Genomic DNA, 27,254 nt, shown 5'->3' with positions numbered 1-27,254 from the left:
CTGCTGTACTGTTAAACGTGTTTACAGACTTTATCCTGCCATTCTCAGAGATGTCCTTGGGCTGCTCACCTAACAGAGGAGGTATAGGGAGGAGGGAGGCAGGAAGAACATCCAGGAAGAACATCCACCTAACAGAGGAGGTATAGGGAGGAGGGAGGCAGGAAGAACATCCAGGAAGAACATCCACCTAACAGAGGAGGTATAGGGAGGAGGGAGGCAGGAAGAACATCCAGGAAGAACATCCACCTAACAGAGGAGGTATAGGGAGGAGGGAGGCAGGAAGAACATCCAGGAAGAACATCCACCTAACAGAGGAGGTATAGGGAGGAGGGAGGCAGGAAGAACATCCAGGAAGAACATCCACCTAACAGAGGAGGTATAGGGAGGAGGGAGGCAGGAAGAACATCCAGGAAGAACATCCACCTAACAGAGGAGGTATAGGGAGGAGGGAGGCAGGAAGAACATCCAGGAAGAACATCCACCTAACAGAGGAGGTATAGGGAGGAGGGAGGCAGGAAGAACATCCAGGAAGAACATCCACCTAACAGAGGAGGTATAGGGAGGAGGGAGGCAGGAAGAACATCCAGTGTACTAGCAGTCTTGTTGACTTTTTCCTGCTGTTTTGTTACCGCTAGTCCTGTTTGCTCCACAACGTTTTCTTAATGAATCACTTAACCAACCTTTTAATCAAAATATCTTAATCTAAGTGAAAGGATTGAATTGTTTGAATTACGTCAACTTTTACTGGGCTTTTACTGGGCTGTGTTGTGACAAGGTAGGGGGGGCATACAGAAGATAGCCCTATTTGGTAAAATACCAAATCCATATAATGGCAAGAACAGCTCAAATAAGCAAAGAGAAACAACAGTCCATCATTACTTTAAGACATGAAGGTCAGTCAATCTGGAATATTTCAAGAACTTTGAAAGTTTCATCAAGTGCAGTTGCAAAAACCATCAAGCGCTATGAAGAAACTGGCTCTAATGAGGACCGCCACAGGAAAGGAAGACCCAGAGTTACCTCTGCTGCAGAGGATAAGTTCAGCCTCATAAAATGCAGCCCAAATAAACGCTTCACAGAGTTCAAGTAACAGACACATCTCAACATCAACTGTTCAGAGGAGACTGCATGAATCAGGCCTTCATGGTCGAATTGCTGCAAAGAAACCACTACTAAAGGACATCAATAAGAAGAAGAGACTTGCTTGGGCCAAGAAACATGAGCAATGGACATCATTTTTTTATATTTAGTTTTACTAGGCAAGTCAGTTACCAACATATTCTTATTTACAATGATGGCCTACCAGGGGAACAGTGGGTTAACTGCCTTGTTCAGAATGACAGATTTTTACCTTGTCAGCTCGGGGATTCAATCCAGCAACCTTTCAGTTACTGGCCCAACACTCTAACCACTAGGCTACCTACCTCCTGACATTAAACCAGGGGAAATCTGTACTTTGGTCTGATGAGTCCAAATGTGAGATTTTTGGTTAGAACCACGTGTCTTTGTGAGACGCAGAGTAGGTGAACGGATGATCTCCGCATGTGTGGTTCCCACGGTGAAGCATGGAGGAGGAGGTGTGATGGTGTGGGGTGCTTTACTGGTGACACTGTCAGTGATTTATTTATAATTCAAGGCACACTTAACCAGCATGGCTACCACAGCATTCTGAAGTGATACGCCATCCCATCTGGTTTGCTTTTAGTGGGACTATCATTTGTTTTTCAACAGGGCAATGACCTGGCACACTTCCAGGCTTTGTAAGGGCTATTTAACCAATAAGGAGAGTGATAGAGGGCTGTGTCAGATGACCTGGCCTCCACAATCACCCGACCTCAACCCAATTGAAATGGTTTGGGATGAGTTGGACCGCAGAGTGAAGGAAAAGCAGCCAACAAGTGATCAGCATATGTGGGAACTCCTTCAAGACTGTTGGAAAAGCATTCCAGGTGAAGCTGGTTGAGAGAATGCCAATAGTGTGCAAAGCTGTCATCAATGCAAAGGGTGGCTACTTTGAAGAATCTGTAATATAAAATACATTTTGATTTGTTTAACACTTTTTGGTTACTACATGATTCCATATGTGTTATTTCATAGTGTTGATGTCCTCACTATTATTCTACAATGTAGAAATAGAAAAAAATTAAGAAAAACCCTTGAATGAGAAGGTGTGTCTCTACTCATTCAAGGGTACTGAACTGCATGACAAATAGTCTGGTTCCCTGTCAATAACTATGACAGAGAGTTTGTCTAATCCAGATGACATGGTCAGAATAACCTTCTATCCCCATTAGTCGTACAGTACATGGGGCCTGACAGTGATAGTCTCACTTCTGATTACCATTCAGGGAGAGGAACAACACTTCATCACGATGGCAGCTAATGAACCCAGTGAGATGGGGATCTGACACTTATTCCCTCTCTGTCCCCCTCTGTTTTCATAACTACTAATTGGAGCTGTCAATCACATCTGGGTCTCCATGACAACCGAGGGAGAACCAATGGGATGGGTGTTGTTGAATAACCCAGATATAAATCATGAATTATACAGGGGGACTTCGACTGATAATCAGTTGAGTGTGTTTTCTTTACGTGGCTGGATATTTGATGTGTGTCTATGAGAGATGTGAGTAGAACGCAGAGAATACAATGGTAAGGAAAGATGCCGACTGTGCAGAATGTGGAATGTACTTGCGATCTCAAACATGAGTAACTTCATGACTTTGTGACTCCTGTCCAAGTAGCAAACCTAGATAAACACACTAGATAAAAAGGAGGTTTCTTGGCTATTCTTGCAGCGTCTATTTTAGTGATGTTCAGAAGTAGAAGTGGGCCAGCCAAGAGAGCCAGCCACCCACCTGTGACCTACCTGTTACCTCAAACTTATTTGCGATGTGACCCACACGTACAGGTAACTGCCAAAATAAAGGAAACACCAACGTGAAGTGTCTTAATAGAGCGTTGGGCCACCACGAGCCAGAACAGCTTCAGTGCACCTTGGCATAGAGTCTACAAGTGTCTGGAACTCTATTGGAGGGATGCAACACCATTCTTCCATGAGAAATTCCATAATTTGGTGTTTTGTTGATGGTGGTGGAAAATGCTGTATCAGGCTCCACTTCAGAATCTCAAATAAGTTTTCAATTGGGTTGAGATCTGGTGACTGAGACAGTCATGGCATATGGTTTACATTGTTTTCATGTTCATCAAACCATTCAGTGACCACTCATGCCCTGTTGATGGGGACATTGTCATCCTGTGGGGGCATAGCCATGGTAGCCAAAATAATGGCCTGCCCAGAATACATGACCCTAAGCATGATGGGATGTTAATAGCTTAATTAACTCAGGAACCACACCTGTGTGGAAGCACCTGCTTTCAATACAATTTGTATCCCTCATTTGCTCAAGTGTTTACTTTATTTTGGCAGTTACCTGTAGCTGGTACACCACACAATGGTTATGTAAAGCATTTTGTACAGACAAACTTACCAAACATATCTGTTGTATCACAGCCATTGTGGCAAATGCATTGTACATCTGTTTTGCAACCAGGAACATGCACTTTCTCCCCTATCATTGATACAGGTCTCCCCATCTCCATTACCTACCTAGTCCTAATTATATACCCCCATTCACTACTTTTCCTCTCACCCCTCCTCTTGTGTTCCCTATATGGAGCACTAAATGGGATCAGGTCTCGTGTGGAACCCAGACATATGAGAGAGAGAGAGAGAGAGAGAGAGAGAGAGAGAGAGAGAGAGAAAGAACAGCAACACATTTAGACCCAACAAAAAGATAATTACTTGACACATTGGAAAGAATTAACAAAAAACAGAGCAAGCTAGAATGCTATTTGGCACTAAATAGAGAGTACGCAGTGGCAGAATAACTGACCACTGTGATTGACCCAAACTTAAGGAAACGTTTGACTATGCACAGACTCAGTGAGCATAGCCTTGCTATTGAGAAAGGTCGTCATAGGCAGACCTGGCTCTCAAGAGAAGACAGGCTATGTGCACACTGCCCACAAAATGAGGAGGAAACTGAGCTGCACTTCCTAACCTCCTGCCAAATGTATGACCATATTAGAGATACATATTTCCCTCAGATTACACAGATTCACAAAGAATTTGAAAACAAACCCAATTTTGATAAACTCCCATATCTACTGGGTGCAATACCACAGTGTGTCAACACAGCAGCAAGACTTGTGACCTGTTGCCACAAGAAAAGGGCAACCAGTGAAGAACAAACACCATTGTAAATAAAACCCATATTTATGTTTATTTATTTTCCCTTTTGTACTTTCACTATTTGCACATCGTTAGACATAAGGACATTTCAAATGTCCCTATTCCTTTGGAAGTTTTGTGAGTGCAATGTTTACTGTAAATTTGTTTTGTTTATTTCACTTTTGTTTATCTATTTCACTTGCTTTGGCAATGTAAACATATGTTTCCCATGCCAATAAAGCCCTTAATTCAAATCAATTCAGAGAGAGAGAGAGAGAGAACACCCTGACAGATAGACAAAGAATAGATGAAGAGAAGGAGGGAGGTCAGAGAAAGGAGGTCAGAGGAGGGCTTGATACACATAGTACCTGCTAAATAGGCTACAACCTTTGACTACACTAGCATATTTTCATAGAGACATCCCCTAAAGGGAATGTTCCAGTGGAAACAGCCCACAACTCTAATCAGTATGAGGTGTTCATGATGTATTGGATCCTAAGTGCTTTGGGTATTCCCATTTTCAGCAGTAATCAGTGGGAAATTGGACCAGATACTTGGCTCTCACCATTGGGGAATACTGACTAGAATAAACTGGAATGAGTTCCAATTCTCCATCAGAATCATCGGAATAGAGGAATGAGAACAGTGGAACTAGGACTGTTCCGTAATTCTCTGGTTCCATGGAGAGAGAGAGAGAACTTTCTGACTGTCAGCTGTAGCGAAAGGAAGACATTGTCTGTCACAACTCACAAACTACTGTTCATCCTGGCTTGTATAACTATGTATCTAGATTTCAAATGACATGCAGATTGAATAGAGAGCCGATGGTGAACGATTGTAATGATGTGACTGGAGAGTCTATAGAAAGAGGAACTGACTGTCAAAGGTACAGTCGGTACGGTGGTGTGTGTGTGTCTGTGTGTGTGTCTGTCTGTGTGTATATGTGTACCTGCCTGTGTGTGTGTGTGTACCTGCATGCATGCAAACCAGTGTGTGTGTATAAGTATGTTTACGTATATGTGTCTAATAATGTGACAAGTGAGTCAACAGGGAAAGATTGAGAAGTCTCAGAAGTTGAGGTTATTAATGTAGCGTGGCGTGTATGACACTCCTACCTCCTCTACAGAGACTGACAAGGATAAGATAGATGGGTGTCAGGGTGAGATGGATGGCCTCCTGCAGGGGGCTCTCCTACCTAGGGACCCAGGAAGTGCAGACACAGGAGTGGTGGGACTAGGAGCTTTCTCACAGCGTGAATAGTTTAACATGATGAGGACAAATGAAAGTCAGGGACAGAAACTTTGTCTGAGTGGATGGCACCCTGTGGAGAGGAAGGTTGTCTCTTTATCCTGAGCTCAGTTTCTTTCTATCATTGCTCTCGCCCTTTCTCCCTACATTCTCACCTTTCTTGCAGCCTTGCTTCCTTCATTTCTTCCTTCCTTCCTCCCTTACTTCCTATTTTCTTTCCATCCTACCGTCCTTTATTCTTTCCATCACTGCTTCCCTTTGTCTTATTTTAAATGAAGGGAGGAGGCCATTTTAACTTGGTGTGCCATTTGCATGTCATTTAGACACTCAACAAATATTTTAATGATCCTTTCAATCACATATACTACATACTAGCGATGGAGGAAAAAATCGATACAGTTACATATCGGAAATATTTTTTTTGACGATATAGCATATCGTTTTGACAATATCGCAATGTTATTTTTGCGCTAGTTGACTGTACCTGCACCAAAAAGATGTTCTCCATCTTCTTTTAAATAGACAATTTATTTTCAGCACTTTTATTTCCATGACTAATCAAAACTCGTTTTCCACATGCTTGAGAAACGTGAGACACGCAATATATATCGTATTGTCACCTAAGTATCGTGATAATATTGTATCGTGAGGTCCCTGGCTATTCCCAACCCTAATACACCAGTGGAGGCTGGTGAGGGGAGGACAGCTCATAATAATGGCTGGAATGGATTCAATGGACTGGTATCAAACACATCCAACACATGGTTTCCATGTGGTTGATACCAGTCCATTGGCTCCATTCCAGCCTTTATTATGAGCCATCCTCCCCTCACCAGCCTCCACTGTAATACATATACGTATATATTTTCCCCATCAAATCATGGGCCACCATGACATACATTAACTATACAAGAGAACGTGTTACCTAGAATAGATTCCATAAGTGATCTTCCTAGAGAAGATTCCTGGGGCTTATGGTGGAGAGACTGTATGAAGTGTCGCTTGCCAGGATTAGGATGTAATCCAGAATGAATCCACGACGGAGCAATAAACCTTGAGTGTCACATGCACAAGATTTAAGATGCACAGATATCAGCGCCGAGGCCAGAATGTTGCATGTTGTAAATGAACATCATGTATTCATGGGCTAGGTTTCTGTGTTGAGGTTTTATGCAGGGCACTTTATTTCCGAGTGCTGTTTTCTGGTCGCACATGATGGTCATGAATAAGCATCTGTTCTGTTTGCAGAGAGTGGCTGTCAGAGAGAAAGGGGTCATGCTGGTGTGTGTTAAACAGTGCATGTATCGTGTTTTTTCATCTATAAACTGTATGTTGTATTGCTTTTTGAGGAATGAGGACGTGTGCTTTTCTAGAATAGTCTCCTTAATCATAGTGCCACTTTAAATCAGAGTTTTCTAAAATTGCACCTGGTTTTATAGCTGTCCCATGTGATTCGTTTTTTTATACAGATGTAGGATCTTAATTTGAGCCAGTTTGCTAATCCTGCGTCAACAGGAAATGTGAATTATTATGTGGATTAAATTAATTGACATTTTTGTAGGGGTTGATACATTTTGGGGAAAATCAAGTCTAAAATTTCAAAGTGAAAATTCCGAACTTCAGAAGCCTTTTTAAACCTCAAATACATTACACGTTTAACATTTCCAGGAAAGTTATCCTGAAACAAGCTGATCAAATTAAGACTCTCCATCTGTATGCAACACTAGTGTTTTGTGTTCTATGCTGTTTGGTACAGTCCATGTACATTCCATGTTATAATTGTCATATGCCACTCTATTGTTGTCTCACGGTATTCCTCTCTTCTCTTCCACAGACTCACGTCTCTCCAGCGGATCCTGCTACTTCCTATCAGATCAATCAACAAGACTTCCTGTCGGAGAGATTATGAGGAATAGCTGTTTCACTCCCCACGGCAGTCCAACAGGAAGTGAAAAGACATGGGGATTCTGCTAATCACCATGACAACCATACAGCTGTGACTGACTGTGTGAGGCCCCTCCCTCTTTTTCTACACCCAAGCTAAACCCATTCTCCCCTTTCTGAGGACAACCTAGCTACCCCAGTCCATCCCCCACGCTCTTTCTCCTTAGACTCAACCTCACTTTCCCTTATTTCAATCCCACGTTTCCTCCATCTTAACAAAACCTCCCTCTTCATTCGTCCTTCTCCTCTTCCCTCCATCATCATGCTCAGCAGGCTTCACACTCACTCCTCCTCCTCTCCATCTACCCCCACCCTCCTCATCCTTCCCTCTCTCCTCCTCTTCCTCCACCTTCCGGGCCTGGTCTGGGGTGACTGCTGGCTGATCGAGGGGGACAAGGGCTACGTGTGGCTAGCCATCTGCAGCCAGAACCAGCCTCCATATGAGACCATCCCCCAGCACATCAATAACACGGTCCACGACCTGAGGCTCAACGAGAACAAGCTCAAAATGATCCCCTACACCTCCATGTACCGCTTCACCAACCTCACGGACCTCAACCTTACCAAGAACGAGATCTCCTACATCGAGGACGGGGCCTTCGCTCAACAGGCCAACCTACAGGTACACTGGGTGGTGGGTGGGTGGGTTAATTGATTGGTTGATCGATTTAATCTTGATGTAATCCTTTCTGGTTCTCTCCTAGGTCCTCCAGCTGGGCTACAACAAACTGACCAACCTGACAGAAGCCATGATGAGGGGCCTGGGCCGGCTGCAGTGCCTCTTCCTCCAGCACAACCTCATTGAGGTGTGATATTGGTCAATTTCTGTTTAGTTCTGTAGTTTTTAAATATTTCAATGCTACTATTTGCTAAAGATAAATTGATATTATTCTGTATGTACAACATGGTTCAGATTTTTTTAAATATATTGCTTTCTGTCTCTGTATATTCTCATCAAGGTCATTGGCAACAATGCATTGGATGAGTGCGTCAGTCTCAACAGCATTGACCTGTCGTCCAATAAGCTGGCCCGCCTCGACCCCTCCACCTTTACCATTTTGAACCGCCTCATGGTGTGTGAGCTGGCTGGGAACCCCTTCCATTGTGGCTGTGACTTGTACAACTTCCTCACCTGGCTGGAGGCCTTCAATAACGTCACACACACCTACGACCGGCTCCAGTGCGAGACCCCCAGGGAGATGTTTGGCTACCCACTCCTGAGTCCCATCGCGTCCGGCCACGCCGGGCACAACGCTCGGACCATTCTATCCTCTGTCTGTCGGGACGGGGTCTTCATCCCCGGGATGACGTCTCTTCCGCCAGACTCAGATTCCTCCGGAATGGGCCCGGACATGTTTGACCGAGTGGGTCCGTACCACCAACCCACCACCTCGTCTTCCTCCACGGAGCACAGCTTCAGCCCCAGCATCAAGCTCCACCACGTGTCCCTGTTCACAGCCTCTATCATGGTCCAGATCCCCAGACCTTACAGCAAGATGTACATCCTGGTGCAGTACAATAACACCTTCGTCTCTGACGTCATGAACCTGAAGCTCAAGAAGGAGATGATCACGCTGAACAAGCTCAAGCCACACACCAACTATACCTTCTGCGTGGCCTCCATCCGGACCTCCCAGCGGTACAACCACACCTGTCTCCAGTTCTCCACCCGAGCCCAGAACCCCGACGACATGCCACCAACACCTTCCACCACCACCCACTACATAATGACCATCGTGGGCTGCCTCTTCGGGATGCTCTGCATCCTGGGCCTCGTCTACTATTGTCTGAGGAAGAAGAGGAGGAATGAGGAGAAGCAAAAGTCCATCTGTGTGAAGAAGACGATTCTAGAAATGAGGTATGGCCCGGAGGTGGCGGCGGCCGTGGGGAACGACCCGTCTGCAGTGCAGAAGCTCCAGGAGCAGGCCCAGGGTCAGGGCCACCACCAGTACCAGCACCACACGCACGGGGGCAAGCTACCAATGTCTGCCTCCTCCTCAGGCATGCTTCACTCCGCCAACACCTCTTCCTCCAGACTCTCCTCCATCCCTCAGGATAAGATGCCCACCGCCTTCTCTGAGGCCATGCTGACCAGCAAAGGCAACTACATGGATGTGAGAATGGAGGGGGTGATGAGAGATGGAGGGATGGGAGGAGGACAGGGAGGGATGAGGGATGAGGATCTAAGAGAAGAGGACGGGACGGACGTGGGAGAGGATTCGGACGACAACGAGCGAGGCTCGGCCTCGGAGATCTCCACCATCGCCATGGAGGTGGATAAGGTCAACCAGATCATCAATAACTGCATCGACGCCCTGAAGCTGGACTCTGTCATGGCCGCCTCCTCCACTGCCTCTTCCGCCACCACCACCACCACCTCCTACCCCACCTCCCCTCCACCCACCTGCACCTCCTCCTTGACCCGTGGCCTCATCCCCCTTTCCCCCGGCATCACTGAGACCTGCCCGGGCCTGCCCTCCCCTACCACCAAGATCCCCCCTCCACCGCCGCTCCCCTTCTCCGTCCCTCTCTCGGAGCGTCCGGGGATCAGCGGCGGGGGGTTTGTGTCGCCGCCCTACCGGCCGCCTCCCCCTGCATCCGCTGTGCGCCCCGTCGTGAGGCAGATGAGCGCTGACGCTGCGGTGGTGATCAGTGCCGTGAAGAAGCAGTGCAGCACCTCGTCCTGCAACTCTATGGGACGTGACCGGGAACGAGGGACCGGAGGAGGAGGCCGGGTCTACAGCCTGGACATCCACGAGCCCCGCAGCCCGGACCCCTGCCAGCAGTACCCAGGAGAGAGAGGCAGCCCGGCGGGGTGTGGAGAGCCCCTGGAGCGGCTGCCTCTGGTGGGGAGCGGCGGGGGAGGAGGTGGGGGTGGTGGGTGTGGTAGTGGAGGTGGTGGTGGTGTTGATGGTATTACCAACCAGCATCACCAGCACCACCAGCAGCAGCAGCAGGGGCAGGGACAGGAACAGCAGGAGGACTACCACTGCTCAGAGCACCGCCACTCTGTCCCGGCTCTGTACTACGAGGGCTCCCACCAGGGTTCGCCGCACCAGAGGGCCTCCTTCCTCAAGCCCCTGACCCGCTCCCGCCGTGACGCCGCCTCCTACTCCCAGCTCTCGCCCTCCCGCCACCAAAACTACTCCGGGTACTCCTCCAGCCCTGAGTATTCCTCGGAGAGCTCTCTAAGGATCTGGGAGAGGTTCCGGCCCTACAGGAAGGGCCAGAGGGATGAGTCATGCTACGTCACGGCCGGGAACGCCTTAAGGAAGAAGGTGCAGTTTGCCAAAGGGGAGGACCTCCACGACATCCTCGACTACTGGAAGGGCGTGTCAGCCCAGCAGAAGCTGTGAAAGGAAGACAGGAAGTGAGAGTGAGACATTGTGGAAAATTGAGTTTTGAGTAATGGGTCTCTGTCAAAACATGTTATCATCAGCAGGACCAGAGCTGAGAGAGATGATAGTACAGTAGGGTCATTGTGGACTGTAGGACTACTTCTGGAACTTGCTCATCGTCTTAACAGTTATAATTAGAGACAGGGAGCCCTGGCCAACCATCCAATCAGTATTCAGTGAACACTTCATGTGGAATTCACCTGTTGGAGTGTCACGCTTTCATCTGTGTGTAGAGACGGGAAATCAGATGAAGTAACGTCTGTTTGTGTCTGCATTGAGTGTATGCGTGTGTCATCGAGTGAACTGTATGTGTGCGTGTCAGTGTTTGTGTGTGTGTGTATGAGTCAGTCTAAACTCCTACACATGTTTTTGGGCGCATGTAGGGCGCGGAGATAATGTGTGTGTCTGTGTTGGTGAGACAGAAACACAGTGAGATAATATACCCAGAGAGGGCGAGAGAAAGAGAGAGAGAGAGAGAGAGAGAGAGAGAGAGAGAGAGAGAGAGAGAGAGACCAATACAAAGGGGGAAAACATGGTAATTGTGAACGGAGCTGTCAAGAGCTCCCTCCTATCCCTGAGATCATCCATGCTATTGGATGGTGCACAAACATTTGCATTTCAATAGTGGCTGTCACAGTCACACAGTCACACAGCAAGCAGAGAGGAATAAAAAGGAAAAACTGAAAACACTCAAGGAGGCTTTACGGTGTGAGGATGCAGGCTTTTGTTGTGTCTCAAATGCCATCCTATTCCCTAAACAGTGCACTACTTTTGACCAGGGCCTATGGGGAATAGGCTGCCCTTTGTGACGCAGGCTTTGGGTCTTCAGTCAGCCACAGCACAGGACTAGCCAACCAGCCAGGCAGGGTAATGTACTGTGATACAGGCCAGACGTAACCTCCTGTGAAGACAGGGAATTGACACAGCAGTGTAAAACAGTAGCCCCGCCCCTGGAGCAGAGACATACCGCTAGGAGCTACAGGAGGAGTAGCAGGTATTTGTCCCTACGTGTTGATCTATGATCAGACATTTAACCTGGACCCTGTGAATGGGAATCAGATTGTGAACAGCTGTATTGTTGTTATTGGTATGTTGGGTAGGGGTCGCTGTGACTTACTAGGTTCTGTAGACAGATAAAGAGAGAGATGGAGAGACCGTAAAACACAGAGATAAAAAAAGAGAGTAAAAAAAGAGAGGGGAGAGAGATACATTCTGCGTATTGTGCATATTCATGTCAGCAGATTAATGTGGGTCAACAGAGCTAAAATACCGACAATGTGCATCATTTGATGTGAGCACTTTGTGTGCTGCTGGCAATCCTTTTGTCTAGATGAATGTGGCTTAAAACGTCCATTCCACGTTTAATAATGTGATCTAAAATGGATCGTGGTCTTTAACTGGTGACCCACTTCACACAGGTTTACCCACACAGTTCCACTGTACAGCAGTTCTAGCTCAAGATAATAATACCCCTCTTATTTCATCACAACTGAACGAGGTGCGGAGTAAGAAGGTACACCTTTAATTAACACCAACACCTCTTTCTGGATATTAACACCATGAACGTCCACTTTGATTAGACACACTAATTAGCAATTAAGCAAGACTGTGTCATGGGGAGGTTGTGTGTATGTGTGTGTATATGGTCGGTCAATATGCAGCGGTGGGTTGTGTGTAGAGTGTTTAAGCTAGTAGAATTAGAGCTGCCTGCCTGGCTCGAGAGTTGATTAGGAGTCTGTGGGATTGGAATATTGACAGGCAACTGTGGAGAAATGCATAAACAAGGATAGAACAGCTCATATCCACCTACACACACACACACACACACACACACACACACACACACACACACACACACACACACACACACACACACACACACACACACACACACACACACACACACACAGAGGGCGAGAGATAGAGAGGGTACATGCTTCTAATCCACTTTAATGCATGATCCAGCCGTTAACCTTTTCAGTAGAGTGACCTGTATGTATTAATCCTATAGGAGGCAGTCTGTCATTGTAACAGCTGGCTGCGTATCAAGGACCAGTGTTGGGGAGTAGTGAACTACATGTAGTCCAAATAGTAATGTAACTACATTTTGCAGTAACTTGATGGTAGCTGAGTTAAATTACAATCTTAGTAGTGTTTTCACTAGTTTTCTGCCATGTAGAGGTCTGGCTAGCTACTGGAACTACACACTACTTTCTTTGCAAAAATAAAATAAAATATGGGTGAAGTAGGAAAAGAAACTATCTGGCTTCAGACCTGCCTAATTCTCACTTGAGAGATAGTTTTTGTGTTTAATAGGATAAATTACACATTCTGTTAACATCTAACTACAGAGCGATCTGTTCTTGCTATTTGTATTCTATGACATTTCAAATGTACATATCATTTTTCATGAACTGCTTTTTAAAAGTAACTTTAGTTCAGTAAACTATAAACTCTTTCTTAAGGGTAGCTTTAATGTAGCTTAACTTCTTCCAGTGTGAACTAATTGGTAGCTTGGTAAACTATATTTTCAGAGTAGCTTCCCCAACACTGTCAAGGACACACTGATAGGTTGTGGAGTCACCTGTCTAGAGAAATGGGAAACAGGATATCCTGTGCTGAAGTCTCTCAGGTTAGATGGACCGATATGATTTACTATGACTTACATACAGCATTTTAGTGCATTGAACTAACTCTCCAAAGGTGATGGATTTTATTTAAAATAGGGGTCAATAGGGTACATTTCTATCAATAGCAACAGTGTTGTAGTGTGATGCAAGGTGGTAGCCAAGGAGATGCTTTTCATAAGTAGAAAATGTTCCGAAAGTGAATTTCACCCTCTCTCTCTCTCTCTTTCTCTTTCTCTCACTTATTTACTCTCTATGTCCTCTTGTATGAGTGTTCACTGTTCCACGCTGCACACACACACACACACACACACACACACACACACACACACACACACACACACACACACACACACACACACACACACACACACACACACACACACACACACACCCCTAAGCGCCTGGGCCTAATGGGAATGTGGCTTCAGCGGTGTGTAGCGATTGAACACGACATCTCTGCATGGGCTTCAGCAGAATAACACCTGTCCCCCTTTATTCAAGGAGAAAAGCTGGAAATTACCTTCCTCTGAGAGTTGGATTGTATTAGCTCTCCTCCTGCACAAGATTTTTTTCACTCCCTCCTTTTCCACTTTCTCTCCCTTTTTCTTTTTTTCCAAATATGTCATCTTGTTTCACCTGCGCTTGTTTGTGATGAAATGATGCATGTTGAATACAAACCAGTCTGTGGGTGAGAGTGGTTAAAATGAGTAAATGTTATATAAATGTTACCTGGATGTTACAAGGGGTGTTTTTTTCAGTTCTCTCAGCTCTCTCTGGTTGAAGTAGTGTTGGGTTATGATTGGTTTATCCTGCGAGACTGATCCGAGGTCAAAGGTCATATTCCATACAGCTCCATAGTGCCGCCATTTTGGTTTTCCATTGGAACCGACAAGGTCATGGAAGGAAAGAGTCACAATGCCAGCTCTCTCAGTGAAAGAGGAGAGAGGAAATCTCACTGGATTTACAGAACTCTTTCCAGACTCTCCAGTCTTCCTGAAGGAAACCGCTACAACAAACAAACAATTATGGGGATTTAAAGGTACGATACCCACTGATCTCCTCTCTCAGAGACACTACACCTGAAAACTCTACAGAGGAACTGCTATGCTACCGGAGGCTAACTGTGACTGACTCTGCCCTTCACCATTCACACACAGAGGGATTCTCAAGGCACCTGGCGAGAACGTTTAAAAACACACGCTCTGAAAGGTGAATTTTTTGTAATTTTGGCTCCAAATCCCTGAACTCCTAATGTAAGTTTACAGACATTGACACGTATGAGAAAGTGTCCTACCCCTTCAAAAAGACTCAGATGGTTGACAAAGCTGTGAAAGGATTTTCATCTGTACAAACCAGTGCCCATACACACAACCATTACAACTGCCACCATTTTGAGTGTGTTCGAAGTACAATGTGACAAAAAAAATATGTTTGGTTTGGTTGTTTCATACTACAGTTTCATACGTTTCAGATGTTTTTATGACTCAATTTGCCATTGGTTTGTTTTCTATTCTAAATGTCAACTGTTTGACTCAATTTGCCATAGAATAACTAATCAATCTAAATAGGATGTATAAATCACTAGGAGGAGTAAGACTGAAGCTCATTCAAGTGCTCTCCTGCTTAAAGACCTGCCTTGATCATCCCAATCGTTTCCACAACATTCCCAGAGTGCTTCTGTCACGTCATAGCAACGTTTGCCCATTTGTAAAATTGTCCTTTAGCCAAATACAGTGGCAATTATATTTGTATTTTGTAATAATAAAAAAATAACCCAGTGGGGGCACTTCTCTCGGCTTGCTTGCACTACGTTTTTTTACAAGAGCTCTTGTAATGGTTTTACTCTCATGTAACCTATGCCTCCCAATCCGTCATTTCAAAGCTATTTTGATCAAATTCTTTCAACTCTGCACTGGACATACCAAGGAGGGTCTTGGGTCAAAACTAGTGCACTGCATTGTGAATAAGATGCACAATATAGTGAATAGGTCGCCATTTGAGACATAAGCCAGATATACTAATCTCCCTCCACTTGGTTGTCAGGAATGGTCAAAGTTTTCCGTTGTAAAATAACTTCTGTTGTCTGTGTTTAAATAATACATGGTTTCCCTGCTAACTCCCAGCAAGCGGTGTAATGGTTGCGGTTTAGACGAGCTGTTGTGTTAAGTGGCCTTTGTTTGGGCTTATGAGATATTTAGCAGAACAGAGCTGTGTTTGGGGCCGTATTGGTGCGTAGAGGTTGGGAACACCAGAGGAGAGGCTGGATGCTGGATATAGAACATGGAAGACTGTATTCTATAGCACTGACCTAAAGTAGTTAAGAGTACATTGGTGGCCTACATGTAGCCTTTGGGCTTGGTTAGTTTTCCAGAGCAGGTTGGAGTGTATACCTTGTACCTAGGGGGACTCGGTACTCCACAACAATTCGAAAAAGCATGGCATCCCCTCTTGGGCGCCCCAATAAGCATTAAACACATAAACATTGATTGGATCCACAATTTCTATAGTACTCACAAGAGTCACTGCCTAAAAACAATGAGAGTCTGAAGCCTAGTCTCAGTTAGCTACTGTGTTCCTCCATCTTTGTTGTTGCGTCCTCGTTGCCTCAGCAGAGCCCTGGCTTTTAATAACAGTGTTGTTAAAATCTAATCCTGTTAGGGTTGGGTCTATCTATCTTACCTCTCTGTGTGAAAGATCACACACTATTTACATAGAGTTCGTAATACCTACTTATCCCCCTTTATACTCTCCATGAGGCCCTGTTTCTGACATCCAAAGCCCCCCTGGAGACAGGGTCTGCGTCCCAAATGGCACCCTATTCCCTATATAGTGCACTACTTTTGACCAGGTTTCATAGGGCTCTGGTCAAAAGTAGTGCACTATGTAGGGAAGAGGGTGCCATTTGGGACGCAGTGAGACAGCTATTCAGGCAGTCATGACATCAATGCTTTATGTTGGATGCTGTGCTTCATGACATGGTGGAACAGTGCGAGTATTTGAAGAGTTACCCATCTCAGAGAATGGGTTGAAAGGCCCAGTGATGTCTCTAGTCGTGCACCAGCGGCCCTCTCTCTTCACATGGATGGACTGTGTGTGCAGACTACAGATGGACTGTGTGTGCAGACTACAGATGGACTGTGTGTGCAGACTACAGATGGACAGTGTGTGTAGACTGCAGACAACAGATAATGAAGATAAGTCAATGGCTCTCTAATCGTGTTGTTGACTTTGATCAGTGATCGTCTACCCCAACGCTGTATGAACCAGAAGGCTACTGAGCTGTGACTGTAGTGTAGCAGAAAGGAAGGGGGAAAGAGAGAGAGACGGGTTGTAGCAGACACTGACTATATAGATGCTGCATAGAAGAAAAGAGCAGGAGGGATGGACACAGAAAGAGAGAGAGGGCAGAGGCTAGTGACTGGCTGGCTGTATGGAAGGAAAGGAAGCTATCTGAAGAAAAAGAGACAGAGAGGAGAGACGGATGACAAAGAGAGACTAACAGCAGAGCCTGAATGTATCGATGGAAAAGAAGCTATAGGAAGCTAAGAGGCCATTTATTCTGAAAATGTGGTCGGAGGCTCCATATGGAGGGTGTGACGCAATGACAGATTCTCCGGAGGAATGCAAAGGCCAAATTGAGCTCTGTACCGCATCGCCGTGTGCCTCTCAAATTTTGTAACAATGCAGAGGGCTCGGTATAGAGGGCTCAGTATAGCTCCGCATTGACATGATTGGTTGATGGTAGGTGAGGGCAAGAGGTCCTGTATAAACACATACTCACTTCTTTGACATCTTCCTTCACAACAGCTCTGCGCTGCTCGGCAAAGCGCAAGAAGTACGAATGCTCTGACTTCTGCAGAGGCCATATCACCGTAAATGCTGCATGGCCAATATAGACTGCGGATTGACCATGCAGCGCCTGGAAGAAGCTGTAGCGAGTGGATTGACCATGCAGCGCCTGGAAGAAGCTGTAGCGAGTGGATTGACCTTGCAGCGCCTGGAAGAAGCTGTAGCCAGAACATGGTGTGACATTAATCGTTGTCAGTTTGCAGCCACATTACAAAAAGCAGAAAGTGGATTACTTTTCCATGGAATTTTTCTCCACCTCTTTCTAAGCTCTTTATCTCTCTCCAAGCATTAGGACCTCTAACTGCTATAACAATGGGCCAGAGAGGCAGGAGGACAGCAGCTTTATGGCTGAAAATGAGGCTTAATTTCACATTTTACATTTCACATATTATGAAAAAATCAGGGGATACAGATATAGGATCTTAATTTGATCGCTCTTTTGTTACTGAGAATTTCAGATCAGCTTTGTGATTTACATACATTTACTGAAAACCCACACTAACACATGGTTATATTAACAGTATTGTACTTGTCATGTAGCCTACTTTTGGCCAACTAATAGCCTAACCACCGATCAAGGAACTGTATGGTCTGAATGTTCAAATCCTGTTGCTGCAGGATTATTTTTGCTGTGACAATATAGGTCATACTAAGATCCTGTATATCTTGGTCCAACTCATATTGACCCAGTATTTATGTTCACCCATAGTTTATTACTTTCAATGAATTACTGTCTAATGGACCTTTCAATGGATTCAAATAAATTGTATTTTATAAATGCAGAAAATATAAAGCATTTGAAATACAGCACCATTTTGCTAGTTTATGGTCATACAACTCAGTTCACATGCAGTAGAAAAGCCTTTTTGACCCGCTACATGAATATTTCAGTCACTCGGTTTCCACTTGTAGTTTAAGAGGCAATGTTTTCACGTACAGTTGTTACTGCACTTAAATGTGAAGTATGGATGATTCTGCTTGTTTGGGCTTCAAAGTATTTTACTCTGAGTTTAGTATACGTTTAGTGTGTACCTCTCTCTCGATGTGAGAACAGTTCTATGGCTGGGGGCTGGGAGTGTATTGAGGGGATAAGAGGGAGCCTGTTTGGCAGCCAGCTTGCAGCCCTTCAGGCCTCTTGCTAGTCCACTCACTCCTTTTCTCAGGCTATACTCATCTGTTTATCTGCCTGAGAGACACAGTGTTCAGACCGTAGAGTGAAGTGACAGGTAGGCGAGAAAGAGATGAAGAGAGGAGAGGTGAAGAGAGAGGTGGGGAGAGAGAGAGCCGAAGCAGTATGATTAAACAGGAGTGAGCCATGTCCTGAACAGCAGGTAATGACTGGATCTTCAGAGGGAGAGACGGAAAGAAGGATTTCCAGAAACAAGAGCTCTCTAGAGGGGAGATGATCCCAGAGCCTCAGCATGAAGCTTTTAACACCTTTTATCAGGAATCTGTCAACAGACTGCTTACATGGACCAACAGGATACTGAACACACAGAGAGAGAGAGAGCGTGGGAAGAGGACAGCGCTACAGAACAGAGGCTACTCAGAAACATTGGCACGCCTCTCTGATATATACAGGTCTGAGAACAGATAGTAAAATCCTGCTCACGTTCCCACTAGCGTTCTCCTATCTACTCCATCATAATTATCCTCAGACAATAGCAGGCCTCATTTCAGCCGTATCTCAGCCTGGGCTCCATTGTTAACCATGAAACTGGCTCCCCTGAGGTCCAACTGAGGGTCTTTAGGCCATCAGCATAATGGCTGAAGTCACTGTTACTTTAGCCAGCCTAAAGAGCTAAATGGTTTTGTTATCATGATAGGGTTAATTCCAACATTAGTCCATGATGGGCAATAACCCATTTGATTGGTTCAAGGATGTGCCATGGAGTAAAGTACTACTACTTCATGAAATGTCCATTTTGGAAGGTAACAAACGACACTCTCTTTTCTTACATGTGTCCTTTAAACGAAAACCATCCCTCTCACTCTGCCTTTCAGGCTGAATGTATTCAGTACAAACGGAAGAAATAGAGGTCTGTATCATTACTGAGCTTCAGCTGTTTGTGTCTGACACGTGTGGTTGCTAGGACGTCTGTAGTTGGACAACTTGTATAGGAGCAACAACCACACTAGCGCTGTTTCTGCCTCCACGGTGCTATTCTGAGCTACAGTATAGCTCACATGGCTGTGTGGGAGTCTTTGTAGGCTGGGCGTCTTCATACTGAGAGTTGGGCTTTGTTCAGTTGGATAATTATGTTATCCTTTTGGAAGTAGCGTTGCTTGTGCGATAGGGGGAACAGAGAATGAATATGGATTTGATTTTGATTTTGGCAGTGTTCCTTGTTTGAAAGGGGATATTAATGACGCAAGATTGATAAGACCGATAACTCTGTTAAATGTTCAGAAAGATCTTTCTTGGAAAAGTTTTGCGGATGCCTGATTAGTTTGTCTATCCTGCCTTGTGTCAAATAAAAGACCGAAGTCCTTGGCAAGTGAGGGTCAGGAGTTCACACCAACTGTCTGAGCAACAATTATCATTGACTTGATTCAATGTCAAATATGTTTATGATTATGTTCTTCTTTACTATCTGTCTGGTTGGCCACCCAATTACACCGTTTATACTTTGTAGCCCCTGAATGGAAGCATGCTAGACCTCTGCCAAGAGGTCTGAATCTCTATGGCACAGAAGTTGGTGTACTTGCCCTACACTGCAGGGTTGCTGGTTCAGATCCATGAGCAGGAGAGCACTACACAGAGCTTTTATACCTGTCCCAAAACAAGGCTCAGGAATGTCCAAGCCCGTTATCTTGTATCATTTATTATGACGATAACATAAACAATTTTGTTTTCTCCATGTGCACATATATATAACACTGTTCTACGGTTTGGTTCCCAAAGAGAAGGTATGGATTTAAAAGAATCTGTGAAATATCTGTGAATTTTGTACTGACTGTAAAAAAAGAAAAGAAAAAAAAGTTGATTGTATGGCTTTTTGTCTACTGAGCTTGATCTGTCTGCGTGTTTCTTCTGGGTGGGTTGGGGTTTCGGGATCAAGGGACAACAGTTTGAAGTACTTGACTATCTATGTCCAAAAGAGGTTAAAGAATAGAGAAGTTTAACAAGTGAATTTTTAAAAAGAAACTTATATTTGCATGATTTCCTGTATTTTTCAAGAGAAGAAATATATTGTTGTGTTTAACGAGTGGATGTATGTTGAAAACAAACAGAACCGTAGGGACTGAAATACAGTATTTGTCAAACTCATTTCTAAGATTTAGGTTGACTTTCTTTTTAAATCTCTCTAATGTTGAATAGTTACATTCATCTTTATCTGGTTTTCTGGTATTCCGTTTCAGCCTGATGTATTTCTACTGTCTGTAGTTAGCATTGCTATATTGCTCCTATTGTTTCTGGCCAGAGGCGGGTTGAGTTGTGTGCTGTGGAAAAAACCTTCAGGCCTGTGGGTTGTTTCCATCCATTTGTTTGGGAAGCTGCAGGGATCTCTCTTTCTCTCTATGACACTGATTATTCTCTCCAATGGACAACAGTAACTCCATCAAGCACAAACACTGATTCTGTTGTGATTATCTATGAACACAGTAGCAAGGTGTGTGCTTGAGTGAGGGTGTGTTTACTAAGGAGACGCAAGCGTTTACACCACACACACACACACACACACAGTACCCTCTGCACATGAGAAGGGTTAAGTAGACCATTGAACCATTAGGGTCCTATTAGGGTATTAGTCTGTCAATCCTCATCCATCCATTATGAGTCATGGGGGATCAATACAGCGTCCTCTCCCCTGCCACTCACCCCGCGCCCTGCTAGCTCAGCTATTAGATCTATAGGCATGTTCTACATGCAGGCTCAATACGCTAAGTTGATCTCTTCCCATGGTCATGGCTACGGGAAAATGGAACCATAGGGAGTAGTCTTCGAGCTGATCCTGAGTCTGTCGTTAGTGGTGTGAGTAGCCGGAGCAGAGGGAGTTGAGTGCATCATTTCTTGGCTGTGAGTCAATGACGTGTTCGCTCGCTGGTCCAGCTCCCCATTATCTCCTCACTGTGACAGCAGGCCATAACTCACACATGTTTACATTTCTACACAGCGCATCTATCTATAAGGGTGAACCTGTGCCAAAAACATAAGAGGCTGTCCCGCATCAATTACACAGACAAATGAAATGAATTAACCTCTTGACTGGGTGTTTGCTAGCTCAGCAGAAGAGCTATTTCAGGCCCGGTGGCCATTTTGTTTGACTGTTTTGTTGTTTTATTAGTGTGCAGGTTTCTTATTTTTTCTCATCTTGTTTTATAAGTTGAAATGAATCACTACGCTAATCAGATCAGTAAATAGTCCATTAGTGCCGATGGCTAATCTCTGATGTCCGCAGAATCCGCTCCTGCAGCTCCGGTGAAGAAACCCTGTTTTGTTTGCTGGCTGGGCACATTAAACAGTAGCAGCAACGCTGGCAGCATTCCGATCGATCCTAATGCTCTCTGTGCTCATAAACACCAGGTTGACTGGTTGGCATTCCGAACACATAATCTGATACAGCGGTATGCCTGATGCCAGCAGGATATGATAGGATAGTTCTTGGCAGAGGGATAAACTTAGAGGCTTCAGAACACAGGCAGCGCTCCTCGGATATAGGGCCAGGCAGGAGCACCATTCTCACCTCATTCAGGAAATTAAATGTCCGGGATCGATCAGAGTGCTAGATGGAGATGCTCCGGGTCTTTAACGGGCAGAATGGGGTGGTTAGACAGATGAGCCAATCACAGCCTAGCTCTCTCTGAGCGCCCCCACAGTGGAGACCAGCTTCTGATAGAAACACTGCAGGTAGAAATGTATTGAAAAGAATGGAACACAGCTTTCTATGGTGTCCCATTCTATGCAATTATGTTTCTATTAACAAAGCTCTGAATGTTTCTCCCCGCTCACTAAGCCCATGCCTGATGTGTTATCCAGTTATGATTGGTAGCTCTTGCTATCTCTTTACTAACTCTGGTTCTTTTTGAAGGTTTTTTCCATTGCAACCCAAACATTCTCAACAAGACATTATGTACTCTGAGTACTGACTATGTGTGCTGGGTCTTAAAGCTGTCTTCTTGTTCTATTACTTAACACTGACATGGTTTAACATCTCGTGGTCTAACAGGTCATATGGTCTAACAGGTCATATGGTTGAAGTGATCATGGTTTAGGGTCATTTGGGTCCTTGTATTCCAATGGAGAAATTCCAAATTCAGTCCAACAGAAAGAAATTGAACATGGACTTTCTCCATTGGAAAACAATACAATCCCTTACCTGACTGGACTTCAGATGGAACTGCCCTCAACCGTGTTTAACCGGTCAGACTAAACTGTTCTAACCACAGTATCAATGGTTCTAAACAGTGTGATCTGCCAGTGTACAGTGATCTCTAGTGTTCTTCTCCTTCCTTCACTTTGCCAGTGAGGACCTAAGGGTGATAAATACTGTGGTTTGAAGAGAAATCTTTGTATTACTCACTCTCTTCTTCTTCTTATGTTGTTGATGACAACGCTCATGTTTTATCCTCACAATTTCTGTACAAAAGATCTATTTCTATATTTGCAATACATTTGTAATTAAAAATGATGACAATGTGTTGGCTTCTCTGTTTTTCCTCTTCACTGAGTTAGATGATTGTTTTTGTGTCAAGCTCAAATTTAATTCAACAAACTTTATTTGATCGATTGAAGCTACAGATACTGTAGATTGAGTTATGATGTTTTGATATGACATGATTAGGCAAAATTCATTGCATTTGATTTGCATTTAAATTAGAGCCCAGTAGTATTAGAAAAGGGTTACTCTACAGTGTGTGTGGGGGGTCAGCCCTTATTGAATCATTCACTTGCTGAGAGCAGCTGTGAGCACCCTGATTGACTGCTTTGAGTGGCCAGAGACCCCCCCCCCACACACACACACACAGAGATGGGCCACTTGTCCTCCTGACTAAAAGCTTCCATTGTGATGGGCTGGTTCAGAGAGAGGAAAGCAGGTGGGCACTCAGAATGAGAAAAAAAACCTCAACCTCCCTGACTCAACCACAATAACAAACAGGACTAACTCACTCAATGTACAGGCTTACACATATAACACTCAGACCGCTGTCATTCATAATACTGAATCACCTCACCTAGTACAGAGTTACAATACCATGTGATCAGCAACACAAACTACTACTTTTGTTTCTCTGACTTCACTGCCCCCCCCCCCCCTGCTCAGCTCAGCCAATCACTGAAGAGTGACGTCAACTCAGTTTGTCCTGTGAATAACAAAACACCACTTTAGTTTTAGGGGTGGAAAGAGGTCAGAGAAGGATGAGGGAGAGAGAACAGAAAGGGGGCGATAGAGAGGCGAGGGTCAGGAATGGAGGGGAGAGGGAGGATAGAGAGGAGAGACAGAGAGAGAAGAGAACCACATGTACACAGCCTTTCTGTCCTGCCCTCCTTGGGGAAATGTCTGTCTGTCTGTTTGTCTGTGTTCAGTGTGACAGGGCCAGCATTCAGAGAAGTTCAGCAGCCCACAGCTGGCAAGATCTGGCACAGTTGTTTCACTGCCACACACACTTTGTCTCCTATCTATCTATCTATCTATCTATCTATCTATCTATCTATCTATCTATCTATCTATCTATCTATCTATCTATCTATCTATCTATCTATCTATCTATCTATCTGTCTGTCTGTCTGTCTGTCTGTCTGTCTGTCTGTCTGTCTGTCTGTCTGTCTGTCTGTCTTTGTCTCTCTGTCTGTCTGTCTGTCTGTCTTTGTCTCTCTGTCTGTCTGTCTGTCTGTCTGTCTTTGTCTCTCTCTCTGTCTGTCTGTCTGTCTGTCTTTGTCTCTCTCTCTGTCTGTCTGTCTGTCTGTCTTTGTCTCTCTCTCTCTGTCTCTCTCTCTGTCTTTGTCTCTCTCTCTGTCTTTGTCTCTCTCTCTCTGTCTTTGTCTCTCTCTCTGTCTTTGTCTCTCTCTCTCTCTGTCTTTCTCTCTCTCTCTCTCTGTCTTTCTCTCTCTCTCTCTGTCTTTCTCTCTCTCTCTATTTATCTCTCTCTCTCTATTTATCTCTCTCTCTTATCAGAAACAGAACATTACCTGTACATTCTTTACTGTACTCCATTCTCACTCGCTAGCTCCACTCTCTTATAATCCCAGGAGAAATTGATAGTGTAACCCCAATGGAACAAGAGAAACAGAGGACGAGTTTGTGTGAAAGAGGGATGAGTAGAGAGAAAGGGATGTGAGAATGATGTGAAGGGAGAGAGAGGGGGTAGATGGAGGACTGGAGCAGAATTGACCTCCAACTGCTGTGGGAACTGATGCTCTGTCAGCTTTTATTGAACAGAGATGAAGAACACGAACACCCTGTGACCTGACACACACCCAAACTGTTGTGGGGAAAACTTGGATAACCAGCTCTGCAAACACATCGTCAGCAGCAGTGTTCACTGTGCAAGGAACAGAGTGGCTATAATGAATTGAGAGGCATGTAAGAAAAGATTACGTGTGTGTTTGTGTGAGAGAGTGCGTGTGCTTGTGTGCATATATGGATGCATTTTGCACGTCACGTGTATTGGACCCAGCGTATTGGGCCCTGCGTTTTGGGCCCTGCGTTTTGGGCCCTGCGTGTCTGTAATGATTGTGTGTTGGATGCTTGCTTGTTTCTAAACATACACGTTTGAACTGTCGTGTAACATTCTCTTTCTCTCTAGGCTTTCTGGGGTTGTGGACTCGATGAGTCAGTAGGCCTTGTTACATCATGAACCAATTAACCATCTCTATTAAAGGTGTGTGCATGTGTGAATCAGCCCAGTGTGTAGCTGAGCAGAGACAGCATCGCAGGGCGAGTCAGTAACACGTAGGGCAGAGGTCACCATATGGTCCTAGACAGGCTGTGCAGGCTTTTTGTTCCAGCACTAACACTGATTCTAACCTAACCAGATTCAGCTCATCTGGTTTGATTAGTAGCACTGAAACAGATCTTGTAGATTCTGACCATGGGATTGATCTTGTAGATGCTCCCTATGGAGATGATCTCGTAGCCAGTGATGTATTGGTATATAAAAAAAAACAGGTTGGTAAACGCTGATCGCCGTTCGCAGTGAATAAAGTAACGCTCCCTATGCATTTTTCAGCAAAAAGTGGGTCAGTTATTGTGCAAAAAAGAAAAGGTGCTCAAACGGTGTGTCATGACGTTGGCCTGTGGGTAAGGTTTATGACCCCCCCATAAATACCTTTCTCCCTTCCCCTCTCTCTCTGACCCTACTGAAGGACTTGAATAGCCTGTGTTAAATATAGAGAGTCTGGGAACATCAAACAAATGGGGAAAAGGAACCATATTTTGGTAATAAAACCAGGTGGAAATATGCTTGATAACGTAATGAGTATGGAGGTCAGTTCATTGTTATGTGGGACATTATGATTGATGACAGGACGACATAAACTGTACCTGAGAAAGTATACACCCTCTAGTTATCAGAGTCACATGGAATTGTTATGCAATTGAAATGTTTGATATTGAAATTGTTTGTTAGGAGATTAAATGTAATTTTAGCTTCCAAATTAGAGAATTGGGTTTTCATAAGGAAAATGCCCTGCTCGATCAGTGGCCCAACCCTGTGAAGAAGACAGGGGTTATAAACGATGAAACACCTCCTTCCCCCCTCTCCACTATATAAGCCTTTGACGAAAAGACATTCAGGAGTTCCAGTACGGGAGGTCTGCAGCCTTTACGTTAGAAGGACACACATGTTAACTAAACCATATCAAGGACAGAACTAAGCCAACCTCGGCGTGAGCTATGGTATGAACTGGTATGAACTTTGAGCTTATTCACTACAGAAGTGATACTTCCTAGCCGTTGAGTTAGCCGCTGCTAACGTGGGCTAGGAAAGGACGGACGACGGATCCAGTCTAACAACCAGACGAAGATACCACCACGTATCCAATTTACCACCATTGACATTCTTCCACTACAGGAAGATCTGTTGGCCAACCCGGCCAGCATCTACGACCAATCTACCGAAGCGCAGCTCAGAGTAAATATTTATTGCATTTTCCTTTTCCAAATGGGCGGTAATTTAGAATGCATAAGATAATGTATTTACGATAGCATAGCTGCTGTTTCTTTGTTTCTAAATCTTCCCGCTCTTTCATTCAAGCCCAACCCCCTTTCCTTTGTGTAACCAGGTTCCGTCCACCGGGACGTTTTCTGTATGACATCATTGGTGTTCTGTGTATTTGTAATTCTGTGTGATTAGTTAGGTATTTAGTAAATAAATAATTAAACCCAATTTTGTATTGCTGATTCAACTTGTTAGCCAGGGTTCGTGAAGATAACCAAGAATTTACAACTTTCATTATGAGACTGAAAATAAGTTAAGGGTTAATATTGACTGCTATCGATGTAAAATATGACTAAGTATTTTAAGAGTTTATTCAGAAGATAACAGCTCTATAAACGTTCTTCCGTGGTGCCCCGACTTTCTAGTTAATTACATTTACATGATTAGCTTAATCAGGTAATATTAATTACAGAGAAATAATTTTATAAGTTAGCATGTCATATCACTTAATCCGGCATAGCCAAAGACACGACAGGTGTTTACGTGTGTTTACCTTCACTACACCACTGCTTGTAGCCCTACAACCCAAGCGTCTAGCTGCTGTCCATGGTGCTGATCTTCTAGCACTAGAACCAGAGCATGAATGTGCTGTCCATGGTGCTGATCTTGTAGCATTAGAACCAAAGCATGTCGGTGCTGTCCATGGTGCTGATCTTCTAACACTAGAGCCAGAGCATGTATGTGCTTTCCATGGTGCTGCTCTTGTAGCACTAGAACCAAAGCATGTCAGTGCTGTCCATGGTGCTGATCTTCTAGCACTAGAACCAGAGCATGTAGGTGCTGACCATG

The 27,254-nt window shown here is 44.6% G+C and overlaps 1 protein-coding gene across 2 annotated transcripts in view; it reads left to right on the top strand.

The window, feature by feature from the left end:
• The window catches only part of LOC115185008 (protein phosphatase 1 regulatory subunit 29), a 98,121-nt gene extending 86,119 nt beyond the window's left edge, over positions 1–12,002 (top strand). For both annotated transcript variants that reach the window (XM_029745609.1, XM_029745610.1), the window contains 3 exons: positions 7,317–8,048; positions 8,131–8,232; positions 8,386–12,002. In XM_029745609.1, coding sequence (XP_029601469.1) covers positions 7,689–8,048; positions 8,131–8,232; positions 8,386–10,782 — 2,859 coding nt within the window. In that variant the 5' untranslated portion in view covers positions 7,317–7,688 and the 3' untranslated portion in view covers positions 10,783–12,002. The remainder of the gene's footprint in view (positions 1–7,316; positions 8,049–8,130; positions 8,233–8,385) is intronic.
• The last annotated feature ends 15,252 nt before the right edge of the window (positions 12,003–27,254 follow it).

Source organism: Salmo trutta, unplaced genomic scaffold (genome assembly GCF_901001165.1).
Source record: "Salmo trutta unplaced genomic scaffold, fSalTru1.1, whole genome shotgun sequence".
Lineage (NCBI taxonomy): Eukaryota > Metazoa > Chordata > Actinopteri > Salmoniformes > Salmonidae > Salmo > Salmo trutta.
The sequence above is the reverse complement of the archived record's forward strand: the minus strand, read 5'-3'. Positions and strand labels throughout refer to the sequence as shown.